At 45.7% G+C, this 13,138-nt stretch overlaps 1 protein-coding gene across 5 annotated transcripts in view; it reads right to left on the bottom strand.

The window, feature by feature from the left end:
- The window catches only part of PC (pyruvate carboxylase), a 1,082,342-nt gene that overhangs the window by 711,855 nt on the left and 357,349 nt on the right, over positions 1-13,138 (bottom strand). For all 5 annotated transcript variants that reach the window (XM_063945165.1, XM_063945163.1, XM_063945164.1 and 2 more), the window contains 2 exons: positions 12,304-12,469; positions 9,921-10,066 (listed from right to left, as the gene is read on the bottom strand). In XM_063945165.1, coding sequence (XP_063801235.1) covers positions 9,921-10,066; positions 12,304-12,469 — 312 coding nt within the window. The remainder of the gene's footprint in view (positions 1-9,920; positions 10,067-12,303; positions 12,470-13,138) is intronic.

Below are 13,138 nucleotides of genomic sequence, written 5' to 3'. Positions count from 1 at the left end.
CTCAGTTAGGATACTGTGCCCGGACGAGCGTACACAATAAGGAAGGATTTTGAATCCCGGGTAAGACTCATACCAGCCACACCAATCACACCATATAACTTGTGATCTAAACCCAGTTAACAGCATGATAACAGAGGAGCCTCTAGAAAAGATGGCTCACTACAGCAATAACCCGATTTTTTTGGTAACAATAACTATGTACCAGTATTGCAGACAATCCGCACTTGGGATGGGCGCCCAGCATCCACTACGGACTACGAGAAATAGAATTATCGGTAAGTAAATTCTTATTTTCTCTAACGTCTTAAGTGGATGCTGGGGACTCCGTAAGGACCATGGGGATTATACCAAAGCTCCCAAACGGGCGGGAGAGTGCGGATGACTCTGCAGCACCAAATGAGAGAACTCCAGGTCCTCCTCAGCCAGGGTATCAAATTTGTAGAATTTTACAAACGTATTTGCTCCTGACCAAGTAGCTGCTCGGCAAAGTTGTAAAGCCGAGACCCCTCGGGCAGCTGCCCAAGATGAGCCCACCTTCCTTGTGGAATGGGCTTTTACAGATTTTGGCTGTGGCAGGCCTGCCACAGAATGTGCAAGCTGAATTGTACTACAAATCCAACGAGCAATAGTCTGCTTAGAAGCAGGAGCACCCAGCTTGTTGGGTGCATACAGAATAAACAACGAGTCAGATTTTCTGACTCCAGCCGTCCTGGAAACCTATATTTCCAGGGCTCTGACAACGTCTAGCAACTTGGAGTCCTCCAAGTCCCTAGTAGCCGCAGGCACCACAATAGGTTGATTCAGGTGAAACGCTGAAAACCACCTTAGGGAGAAGCTGAGGACAAGTCCTCAATTCCGCCCTGTCCGAATGGAAAATCAGATGAGGGCTTTTACAGGATAAAGCCGCCAATTCTGACACGCACCTGGCCCAGGCCAGGGCCAACAGCATGACCACTTTCCATGTGAGATATTTTAACTCCACATATTTAAGTGGTTCAAACCAATGTGACTTTTGGAACCCAAAAACTACATTTAGATCCCAAGGTGCCACTGGAGGCACAAAAGGAGGCTGTATATACAGTACCCCTTTCACAAACTTCTGAACTTCAGGGACTGAAGCTAGTTCTTTTTGGAAGAAAATTGACAGGGCCGAAATTTGAACCTTAATGGACCCCCATTTCAGGCCCATAGACACTCATGTTTGCAGGAAATGTAGGAATCGACCCAGTTGAAAATTCCTCCGTCGGGGCCTTACTGGCCTCGCACCACGCAACATACTTTCGCCAAATGCGGTGATAATGTTTTGCGGTTATATCTTTCCTGGCTTTGATCAGGATAGGAATGACTTCATCCGGAATGCCTTTCTCCTTCAGGATCCGGCGTTCAACCGCCATGCCGTCAAACGCAGCCGCGGTAAGTCTTGGAACAGACAGGGTCCTTGCTGGAGCAGGTCCATTCTTAGAGGTAGAGGCCACGGATCCTCCGTGAGCATCTCTTGAAGTTCCGGTTACCAAGTCCTTCTTGGCCAATCCGGAGCCACGAATATAGTGCTTACTCCTCTCCATCTTATAATTCTCAGTACCTTGGGTATGAGAGGCAGAGGAGGGAACACATACACTGACTGGTACACCCACTGTGTTACCAGAGCGTCTACAGCTATTGCCTGAGGGTCCCTTGACCTGGCGCAATACTTGTCGAGTTTTATAAACATGTGGAAGACTTCTGGGTGAAGTCCCCACTCTCCCGGGTGGAGGTCGTGTCTGCTGAGGAAGTCTGCTTCCCAGTTGTCCACTCCCGGAATGAATACTGCTGACAGTGCTATCACATGATTTTCCGCCCAGCGAAGAATCCTTGCGGCTTCTGCCATTGCCCTCCTGCTTCTTGTGTCACCCTGTCTGTTTACGTGGGTGACTGCCGTGATGTTGTCCGAATGGATCAACTCCGGGTGACCTTGAAGCAGAGGTCTTGCTGAGCTTAGAGCATTGTAAATGGCCCTTAGCTTCAGGATATTTATGTGAAGTGATGTCTCCAGGCTTGACCATAAGCTCTGGAAATTCCTTCCGTGTGACTGCTCCCCAGCCTCGCAGGCTGGCATCCGTGGTCACCAGGACCCAGTCCTGAATGTGCGGCCTTCTAGAAGATGAGCACTCTGCAACCACCACAGGAGAGACACCCTTGTGCTTGGTGACAGGGTTATCCGCTGATGCATCTGAAAATGCGACCCGGACCATTTGTCCAGCAGGTCCCACTGGAAAGTTCTTGCGTGGAATCTGCCGAATGGGATTGCTTCGTAGGAAGCCACCATTTTTCCCAGAACCATTTCATTGATGTACTGAGACTTGGCTCGGTTGTAGGAGGTTCCCGACTAGCTCGGATAACTCCCTGACTTTCTCCTCCGGGAGAAACACCTTTTTCTGGACTGTGTCTAGGATCATCCCTAGGAACAGAAGACGAGTCGTCGGAATCAGCTGCGATTTTGGAATATTGAGAATCCAATCGTGCTGCCGCAACACTACCTGAGATAGTGCTACACCGACATCCAACTGTTCCCTGGATCTTACCCTTATCAGGGAATCGTCCAAGTAAGGGATAACTAAAATTCCCTTCCTTCGAAGGAGTATCATCATTTCGGCCATTACCTTGGTAAAGACCCAGGGTGCCGTGGACCATCCATACGGCAGCGTCTGAAACTGATAGTGACAGTTCTGTACCATAAACCTGAGGTACCCTTGGTGAGAAGGGTAAATTGGGACATGAAGGTAAGCATCCATGATGTCCCGAGACATCATGTAGTCCCTTCTTCCAGGTTCGCAATCACTGCTCTGAGTGACTCAATCTTGAATTTGAACCTCCGTATGTAAGTGTTCAAGATTTTAGATTTAGAATCGGTCTTACCGAGCCGTCCGGCTTCGGTACCACAACAGTGTGGAATAATACCCCGTTTCCTGTTGCAGGAGGGGTACCTTGATTATCACCTGCTGGGAATACAGCTTGTGAATGGCTTCCAAAACTGCCTCCCTGTCAGAAGGAGACATCGGTAAAGCCGACTTTAGGAAACGGCGAGGGGGAGACGTCTCGAATTCCAATTTGTACCCCTGAGATATCACCTGAAGGAACCAGGGGACTACTTGCGAGTGAGCCCGCTGCGCGCTGAAATTCATTGAAAACGGGCCCCCACTGTGCCTGATTCTGCTTGTAAAGCCCCAGCGTCATACTGAGGGCTTGGCAGAGGCGGGAGAGGGTTTCTGTTCCTGGGAACTGGCTGATTTCTGCAGCCTTTTTCCTCTCCCTCTGTCACGGGGCAGAAATGAGGAACCTTTTGCCCGCTTGCCCATGAAAAGACTGCGCCTGATAATACGGCGTCTTCTTATGTTGAGAGGCGACCTGGGGTACAAACGTGGATTTCCCAGCTGTTGCCGTGGCCACCAGGTCTGAAAGACCGACCCCAAATAACTCCTCCCCTTAATAAGGCAATACTTCCAAATGCCGTTTGGAATCCGCATCACCTGACCACTGTCGTGTCCATAACCCTCTACTGGCAGAAATGGACAAAGCACTTAGACTTGATGCCAGTCGGCAAATATTCCGCTGTGCATCACGCATATTTAGAAATGCATCTTTTAAATGCTCTATAGGCAATAATATACTGTCCCTATCTAGGGTATCAATATTTTCAGTCAGGGAATCCGACCACGCCAACCCAGCACTGCACATCCAGGCTGAGGCGATTGCTGGTCGCAGTATAACACCAGTATGTGTGTAAATACATTTTAGGATACCCTCCTGCTTTCTATCAGCAGGATCCTTAAGGGCGCCCATCTCAGGAGAGGGTAGAGCCCTTGTTCTTACAAGCGTGTGAGCGCTTTATCCACCCTAGGGGGTGTTTCCCAACGCACCCTAACCTCTGGCGGGAAAGGATATAATGCCAACAACATTTTAGAAATTATCAGTTGTTATCGGGGGAAACCCACGCATCATCACACACCTCATTTAATTTCTCAGATTCAGGAAAACTACAGGTAGTTTTTCCTCACCGAACATAATACCCCTTTTTGGTGGTACTCGTATTATCAGAAATGTGTAAAACATTTTTCATTGCCTCAATCATGTAACGTGTGGCCCTACTGGAAGTCACATTTGTCTCTTCACCGTCGACACTGGAGTCAGTATCCGTGTCGGCGTCTATATCTGCCATCTGAGGTAACGGGCGCTTTAGAGCCCCTGACGGCCTATGAGACGTCTGGACAGGCACAAGCTGAGTAGCCGGCTGTCTCATGTCAACCACTGTCTTTTATACAGAGCTGACACTGTCACGTAATTCCTTCCAACAGTTCATCCACTCAGGTGTCGACCCCCTAGGGGGTGACATCACTATTACAGGCAATCTGCTCCGTCTCCACATCATTTTTCTCCTCATACATGTCGACACAAACGTACCGACACACATCACACACTCAGGGAATGCTCTGATAGAGGACAGGACCCCACTAGCCCTTTGGGGAGACAGAGGGAGAGTTTGCCAGCACACACCAGAGCGCTATATATATACAGGGATAACCTTATATAAGTGTTTTTCCCTTTATAGCTGCTGTATTGTTTATACTGCGCCTAATTAGTGCCCCCCTCTCTTTTTTAACCCTTTCTGTAGTGTAGTGACTGCAGGGGAGAGCCAGGGAGCTTTCCTCCAACGGAGCTGTGAGGGAAAATGGCGCCAGTGTGCTGAGGAGATAAGGCCGCCGAGAAGGGGGCGGAGCCTATCTCCCATTTTTCTGTGAATTCTGGCAGGGGTTAAATTCATCCATATAGCCCAGGAGCTATATGTGATGCATTTTTTGCCAGCCAAGGTGTTTTTATTGCGTCTCAGGGCGCCCCCCCCCCAGCGCCCTGCACCCTCAGTGACCGGAGTGTGAAGTGTGCTGAGAGCAATGGCGCACAGCTGCGGTGCTGTGCGCTACCTTGTTGAAGACAGGACGTCTTCTGCCGCCGATTTTCCGGACCTCTTCTGTCTTCTGGCTCTGTAAGGGGGCCGGCGGCGCGGCTCTGGGACCTATCCATGGCTGGGCCTGTGATCGGTCCCTCTGGAGCTAATGTCCAGTAGCCTAAGAAGCCCAATCCACTCTGCACGCAGGTGAGTTCGCTTCTTCTCCCCTTAGTCCCTCGATGCAGTGAGCCTGTTGCCAGCAGGTCTCACTGAACATAAAAAACCTAAAACTAAACTTTTCACTAAGCAGCTCAGGAGAGCCACCTAGTGTGCACCCTTCTCGTTCGGGCACAAAAATCTAACTGAGGCTTGGAGGAGGGTCATAGGGGGAGGAGCCAGTGCACACCAGGTAGTTCTAAAGCTTTACTTTTGTGCCCAGTCTCCTGCGGAGCCGCTATTCCCCATGGTCCTTACGGAGTCCCCAGCATCCACTTAGGACGTTAGAGAAATATATATAACTGTTAATTAAGAGCTGCGTCTCATGTCTCAGCAGCTGACAGGTTATCATATTAATACTGCTGTGGCAGGAGCAGAACATGATATGTTACAGTGGAATATGTGGCATTTAAACCTTTCATGAAGCAGCGTCTGTACGTGTACAGGCAGTGTAGCAGCAATCATGTAGCGGCTGCAGATGAAACACTATTAGGTTACTTCTTGTGTGTGAGCCTTAATGGACCTGAGCTAAGAAAGCGACCAAAAACTCAGCTGTGCTGGAAATAACATTCCGGTACCTGGAGTTTACATGGTGCTGGTAGTATAATATGTAAGGAGGGTGGAAATGGGGGGAGGAGGGATTAGCATAACTCTGAAGTGATAGAGATATTTATGGTTAGGGAAATTCAACCAGCGTTTATCCTTATATATCAGCTAGAAGGAACCTCTAGGACATCATTAACTTATGTACATTATTGGAAAGATTTATGGAAATCAGAGGCAAATGAAGCAAAGGGAAATTAAGTGGAAGAGGCGTCCCAACACAGCAAGCTTGTGAGATGAAAGAACCAGCCCACGGAGGAAAAAACCATGCGTAATTACAGATTCATTGTGCACCATGCACAGCAACACATTCAGAATGCTACTTTTCATGTTGGCTAATCATGTACGCACAACACCACACACTAAATAGAACCGTCATTGGTTGTTGTAGCTAAAAATCTAGGTAAAGGGGACACTTGCTGTTGGGTCTTGCTTGTCAAACACAACCTTGGCATAACAGTTTAGCTTTAAGTGTTTGTCTACACATATTTAGAGCCCAAACCATTACCTCAAACAGTGTATAAATATTAATAAAAACCTGAAACAAGTATTGTTATTGGAATGTTATTTCCAGCACAGCTGAGTTTTGTGGTCGTTTTTTTAGCTCAGGTCCATTAAGGCTCACACACAAGTAACCTAATAGTGTTTCATCTGCAGCCGCTACATGATGGATTGCTGCTATACTGCCTGTGCTCATAAAGATCATTGATCTGTACGGTAAGCGGATCCTCCATCTTTATGAAGAGATGGATGCACTTGAGTAGTATGGCTTATTTTTGGCACGTCTAGTGCTTCACTAAAATACATAAAAGATTTCCATGCTGGAATCCATATGACTAACGTCAATAGGTAAATGCTCTGTGTCTTACCACGCAGCTTACGCTGCAGTTTACAGCATACAAGGAAAACAAATGAAAGAACACCGCAAATTTGACACCAAAATGCATGAAAGTCTAATAAGAGCTTATAGGTGGAGCAATATGCAAACTGTGGTTAAAATAGCAAACAGTTAGAAGTGTAAAATAGTCACGATTCAGGTTTTCCAGAAAAGCAACCTACAGTCCCAGCGCACGGAAGCACAGCAACCTACAGTCCCAGCGCACGGAAGCACAGCAACCTACAGTCCCAGCGCACGGAAGCACAGCAACCTACAGTCCCAGCGCACGGAAGCACAGCAACCTACAGTCCCAGCGCACGGAAGCACAGCAACCTACAGTCCCAGCGCACGGAAGCACAGCAACCTACAGTCCCAGCGCACGGAAGCACAGCAACCTACAGTCCCAGCGCACGGAAGCACAGCAACCTACAGTCCCAGCGCACGGAAGCACAGCAACCTACAGTCCCAGCGCACGGAAGCACAGCAATCTACAGTCCCAGCCCACTGAGCACAGCAATCTACAGTCCCAGCCCACTGAGCACAGCAATCTACAGTCCCAGCACAGCAATCTACAGTCCCAGCACAGCAATCTACAATCCCAGCACAGCAATCTACAGTCCCAGCACAGCAATCTACAGTCCCAGCACAGCAATCTACAGTACCAGCCCACTGAGCACAGCAATCTACAGTCCCAGCACAGCAATCTACAGTCCCAGCACAGCAATCTACAGTCCCAGCCCACTGAGCACAGCAATCTACAGTACCAACACATTGAGCACATCAATCTACAGTAGCAGCCCAGCAATCTACAGTACCAGCAACCCAATCTACAGTACCAGCACCTGGTGTGAAGAGAAGCTGCTGGCCATGCACTTCCAACGGTGACCCTGCCTGTCAACTGAGGAAGAGGAGCATGAAGAGGAGAATGCAGGTAGTCATAAGAAAGACAAAAGAGAAAAATACAGCGCTAACAAACTACAGTTGCAGACAGGTGTGAAATGAAGAAATAAAAAAAAAGTTATTAAAATTCACATAACCTCAAAAGGAGGTAATAACATTAGACAGTAAAAAATATTTTTTTTAAATATTAAAGAAGTGGAGCTATTCAACATAGTCTCTGGTATAATGACTAAAGGGACAGTGATGGTGGTTATCCAGTGGTAAGTAGACACAGTAAGCAATGAGCCAAATATCAAATGGGACTGTCTGTTCAAAGACTATTACCAATCCTGGGGGTATTAATTGATTGAGCCCCTTAGCGATGGTCCAGCAGGCAGAGGACTCCAGCACACAGAATTAAGGAATGGAATGTATCCTCCACATTGGTGTTATAACAATAGGTCCCAGGCTCTACATTGTCCACAGTCAGAGTGTCTGGATATATTGTTGATATCCCTAGGTCCAGAAGTAAGGAGTCCTTACGCATTTCACTGTCACAAGGGGCATCTTTACAACTGGATAACACCATTACTGTCCCACTGGTCTGATTCATTATACCAGAGACTGGGTTGAATAGCTCCACTTTAATATATTTAACTATCTAATGTTATTACCTCTCTCAGGGGGAAGCGGTTACCATATCCCTAGTCGGGATCACGTACACCACAATGCCGTTGCCGGAATCCCGACAAGCGCTGAAACACAGACGCCGGAATCCCTCCGCCACAGGCTTTTCTCCCTCTATGGGTGTCCACGACACCCATAGAGGGAACCTAAATCCTGTGGCGAGTGCAGCGAGCCACTGTGCCCGCAGCGTGGCGAATGGGCTTCCGTTACCGGCATACCGGTGGCCGGGATCCCGCTGTTGGTATACTACGCCCGGGATCCCAGCCACCGGTTAAACATATTGATGCTCTTTGAGGTTATGTGAATTTTAATACATTTTTCTTGTTTCTTCATGTCACATCGGTCTGTAAAAGGGGTTTGTGAGCGCTGTATTTTTCTCTCTCGTGTTTATAGTATTGTGGATTGACAATCCAAGTTTGTACAGCTTCTTGGATAAACTAGCTCTAATTAAGTGCATGGTAAGATCACTCATAGTGAGTAGTTTTGTATGTTTGGTAAAAAGGAGGAGGAGGGTGCCGACTCTAGAGGTGGCACAGAGGGAGGATGGAGAGACCGGATGCTGAAGTAGAAGGGGGCTGGAGAGACATGGGGCGGGATGCTGGCTGAACCTCTGTTGTATAATGACATTGGTTATAGTCCCATACAAACAGGCGTCTTCCAGGGATTTCCTACATTAATAAGAAATACTGACTGAATACACCATCTGCCCAGGGAGAATACATTTCGTCAAATGTTTCCCATTGCAGAGAAACAACCATATAGGTAAAAAATAAATAAATACATTTTTAAGGGAGACCGCAAAGAGACTTTACACACTGGGCTCTACTTGATATATTAACGGCCACGGCTACCAAGTAGGTCACAGTGCTGGTGGTGCGATACCTCCTTCTCCTTTTTCCTGGCTGTCACATCATGCTCCCTGCCCTGGTGCAAAGAGGAGCACAACCTCCTGCAGCGCACTTCCAGCAGCGTCTGTCTGGCCTCAGAGATTAACTTTAGACTAGAGCGTCTTTCACTCAGACTCTCTGTCTACAGTTCAGTCAGCTCTGCTTTATGCTGCAGCTTGCCTTATGTAAGTTCCACTTCCAGACCAGACCAATAACTGCATGTTTTATGGACAGAAGGCAGTTTGTAAACAGGCCCCATGAAAGCAGAAAACCAATTTGGCCCCCAGAGTGCAGAGAAACGGGGGAGTGTGACGTAACACTACGTGTGACAACACCCCTATGGCACATGGCCATATCCATTTTGCGATGTACAGAGCACCTATAAGTAAAACAAATATTCTACTTGGACTGTGCAGGACTGATACTAAACTTGCCAGCGCTAATTTACTTAAATGACACAGAGGATTGCTTCGTAAAAACTAATTACTAGCAGCAAATATGAGCACATCATCATTCGAACAAAATGTTTAAACAAAGAGATATGGTAAATAAAAAAAGACCTATGTATTAACTGTCTAATGAAGGTTAGGTACCATGCAGCGCTCCAGCCTCTGTGGAAATCCACATCACAACACGCCCTGCTACAGTTCTGCTGCTAGGGAATGCTAAACCTGTATCAGGGCATGCTGGGATGCATAGTTCCACAGCAGCTGGCGTGCTACTCATGGCAACTAATAATAGGTGGTAATGTTGATTATTATGCAGAATTTACATTTACCAGGAGGCACATGGGCGATGAAATCTTTTGTACATGTATGTCATGACTATTGTAAGCTTAGAAATGCCATACCTCATAGCTCCGTACCACTCGCATGCCTCGTCCACCACCTCCATATGCTGCTTTGAAGATTATTGGGAATCCATATTTGTTTGAAAATTCCTTGGCCTCCGTTAAACAACTAATAGGAGAATCTGTACCTGGAACAACTGGAACGCCTGCGCAGAGACGAACATAGGTATAAGAATAAAGGTTTTGTCACATGTGAACATTGAAGACCAGAGAACATTTCTAAGCATATCTGCTGTGAGCGACAAGGGATTAGCACCCTCCATTAAGTTCCACGTGTCAGCACAATGTACAGTATGCTAGCACCTTTCTAGCAAGAAACTCACAACAGAAACGTATTCAAGATTTTCCAGAACTGAGCAATGGAAATGATTCAAGTGTAAAACTGTCTAAAAATATGGAACACACAACCATCTTACTTGTCTAACTAAAACATAAGCACATAAAGAGAGGTTGTGGGAGAAAAAAAGTGCACCCCATATACACTAATTCAGGTATACGGTATGCTACCAAGTAAACACATCCAATTTGTGTACAACCTGATGCAAAATGAGCCTGTGTAACCACACACTGGCTGGTTATCAGTCTTAAGAGCAATACATTTAAAGTCTATGTTCGTCAGCCTTGCCACCTGTGTTTGCTATCATGCACCAGCTTTTCTTGTCGCTGTAACACGGATCCATCAAGTATTGAGGACAAGTAGTATTAAGTTATATTTAGTTGACTGATGTCTTTTCAGCTGAACATGGCAGCTATAATTGGCCTTTGAACAGTAGTTGATCCAATGTTTCCTGGGATCATAAAAATGTTGCCGTCACTAAAATGGATTCTACCAATTAATACCAGTTTAAATTGATGCAAGCACTGCACTTAGCAATTACTTTCATGCAATTACTACAATTAGCAGTACACTGCTTAATGGAAGGCTTAATGCATGCAACCCTTGTGGATACTAAAACAAACCCATAAAATGGCTAATCACTCCTCATGCATTAGTTTCACCTGAAACAGAAACCACACTGTTCCCCAGAACCACATACCAAGCATAGATTATGCCCATCTCCTTACTCTCCCAGTTTGGTAGGACAGTTCGAGGGCTCTGTCCAGTCCATGGACAAGTAGGTCCTACAGTGAGGTAATTGGGAGGTATTGAAGAGCAATGGAGAACAAGTGACAGAGGCACATAGTACTGCTGTGCGTGGAAGGAGTGGGTGTTTGGAACTGAGGTGGCTAAGCGGCAGCCTTATGCCTCATGAGCGCATGGCACATCTCCATCATGACTAGGCCATACATTTTACCTCTTACAGTTCTGTCCACTACAGTCCTATCTAGTCTAATTATCAGCGATTACTGAGCAATGAGACAGTTCTTTCTGAATGACCACCATGACAAAGCCAGAACTTCCAGCTCTCTAACGTCATATCTTTCTTTACCTCTCTATCGAAAATATATTGCTGTTGCCCTCTCCTCTGTATGACCCTACTGCACTCTCGCCCTCACCCTACTTTTACACATTGGTTTTGGAAACGTTCTCTGTTCAAATTGTCTGCGTGACAAAAGAATAGAAAACATATCGGTAAAGCTGCCGTTTCCATTTGCTTCTCTACTTTTCTCCATTATCTAAGGAAGGTTTTCCTCCCAAAGAAAGATTGGCATGGTTAATAGCTCGCATTTGTTGTTTGGGGCTTTTGTTGATTTTCTTCCATAGAGTTTTATCTGTTTTCATAGATCTTTACGCCTTTATTCCATGTACTAAGGGTTATAGCCTGTCCACACCTATATCGTTGAAGTCACTTGTTTTCAAGGTAGAATAAACTAGACATATATGCAAACTAGTAAATCTATTAACTTGGAGATTTAATCCACAGTCAATAAGTGTGAATCAAATGGAGCAGCAAAAGAAAGTGGCTGCATAACATATACTATGTTTATTTCATTGTTTTTATTCATTTGATTTTATTATTTTAAATTTAAGACCGAAAGGGAAATAAAACTAATACTTTGGTAAGGATAAACGAAAACACCAAGGGAATGCTTATGCTATGCATTAAAGCAGCTGTCACTATTGATTCATTGCAAAATGCTCATCCCCAGATACAGAAATATAATCTAATTTATATATATACCCACTGATTGTTTTAACCTCTGCGTAGATGCCGTATGTTTCTGTACAAACTAGCTAAAGCAAGACGTGGGCTTAAATAGCACATGAACTTTCAATGGAAGACCTGGCTCACTTAAACATAGTATTTATAACGTATTCATCAAATATGATCTGAGACAAACATTGAATAATTAATGGGCTTACACATAAGCAGATGTGTGAGTATATGAGCTATTAAACTAGAAATAAATTGACAAGCTCTCTCCTGCAGCCCACACTTACCAGCACTTACGGCAATAGCTCGAGCCTCCACCTTGTCCCCCATCTTACGCACAACCTCAGGTGAAGGGCCAATAAATCGGACATCGGCATCTATGCATGCCTGGGCAAAGTCTGCGCGCTCCGACAGGAAGCCATAGCCAGGGTGAACTGCATCAACTTCATTCTCCTACGACAGGAGGCAGGAATACAGTCAATAACAGATCTGGTAAATAGATTTCTAATGAGGTCTACTGAAGGAATAAACTACAAAAGGCTGACATTTAAACTGACCGCTATGTGCTCTTCTGATGCTAGCATAGGTCATCGCAAAGCTCATGTGTTGTATAGCGTAATAGATAAATGGCCTCCCAAAACGCCAAACACATCAAATTCAACACACTTAAAAAAATTAATGTATTTAAAAACAAAGCACGGAATAGCGCTACAGATTAGCAAGACACTGACACAGTGTTTAATAGGGAATTACCCAACCATTTTTAAATAAACAAAAGCATAATTTGCACAGTCGGTCAGCCCTTGCTTACAAGTCAGCCCATGATAAATGTGAGATGACAGAGCAGGGCGGCACAATTATTCTACACAAAGAGCTACAATTGTTACTAATTTAAAAAATTAAAAAAAAGAGAAAGATGGGGATTAATTACAGATGCATTGCTCCTGCAAAACTATGGCAAGAACACCAAGCAGCATAACAAGACGCTTATTGGATGTAATGGGGCGCATGGCGTTTGCACTGGTGGTTTGGTATTTACATAATGCCATCTTGCTTTTCAGGCATCAGTTACAAAGGGTCCCCTCCATCATTTCCATAGTGTTTGCTGCATATGCTCTGTAC

The sequence above is a fragment of the Pseudophryne corroboree genome, chromosome 11 (assembly GCF_028390025.1).
Source record: "Pseudophryne corroboree isolate aPseCor3 chromosome 11, aPseCor3.hap2, whole genome shotgun sequence".
NCBI classification, from domain to species: domain Eukaryota; kingdom Metazoa; phylum Chordata; class Amphibia; order Anura; family Myobatrachidae; genus Pseudophryne; species Pseudophryne corroboree.
Note: the sequence above shows the minus strand (reverse complement) of the source record. Positions and strands in the feature narration are given on the sequence as shown.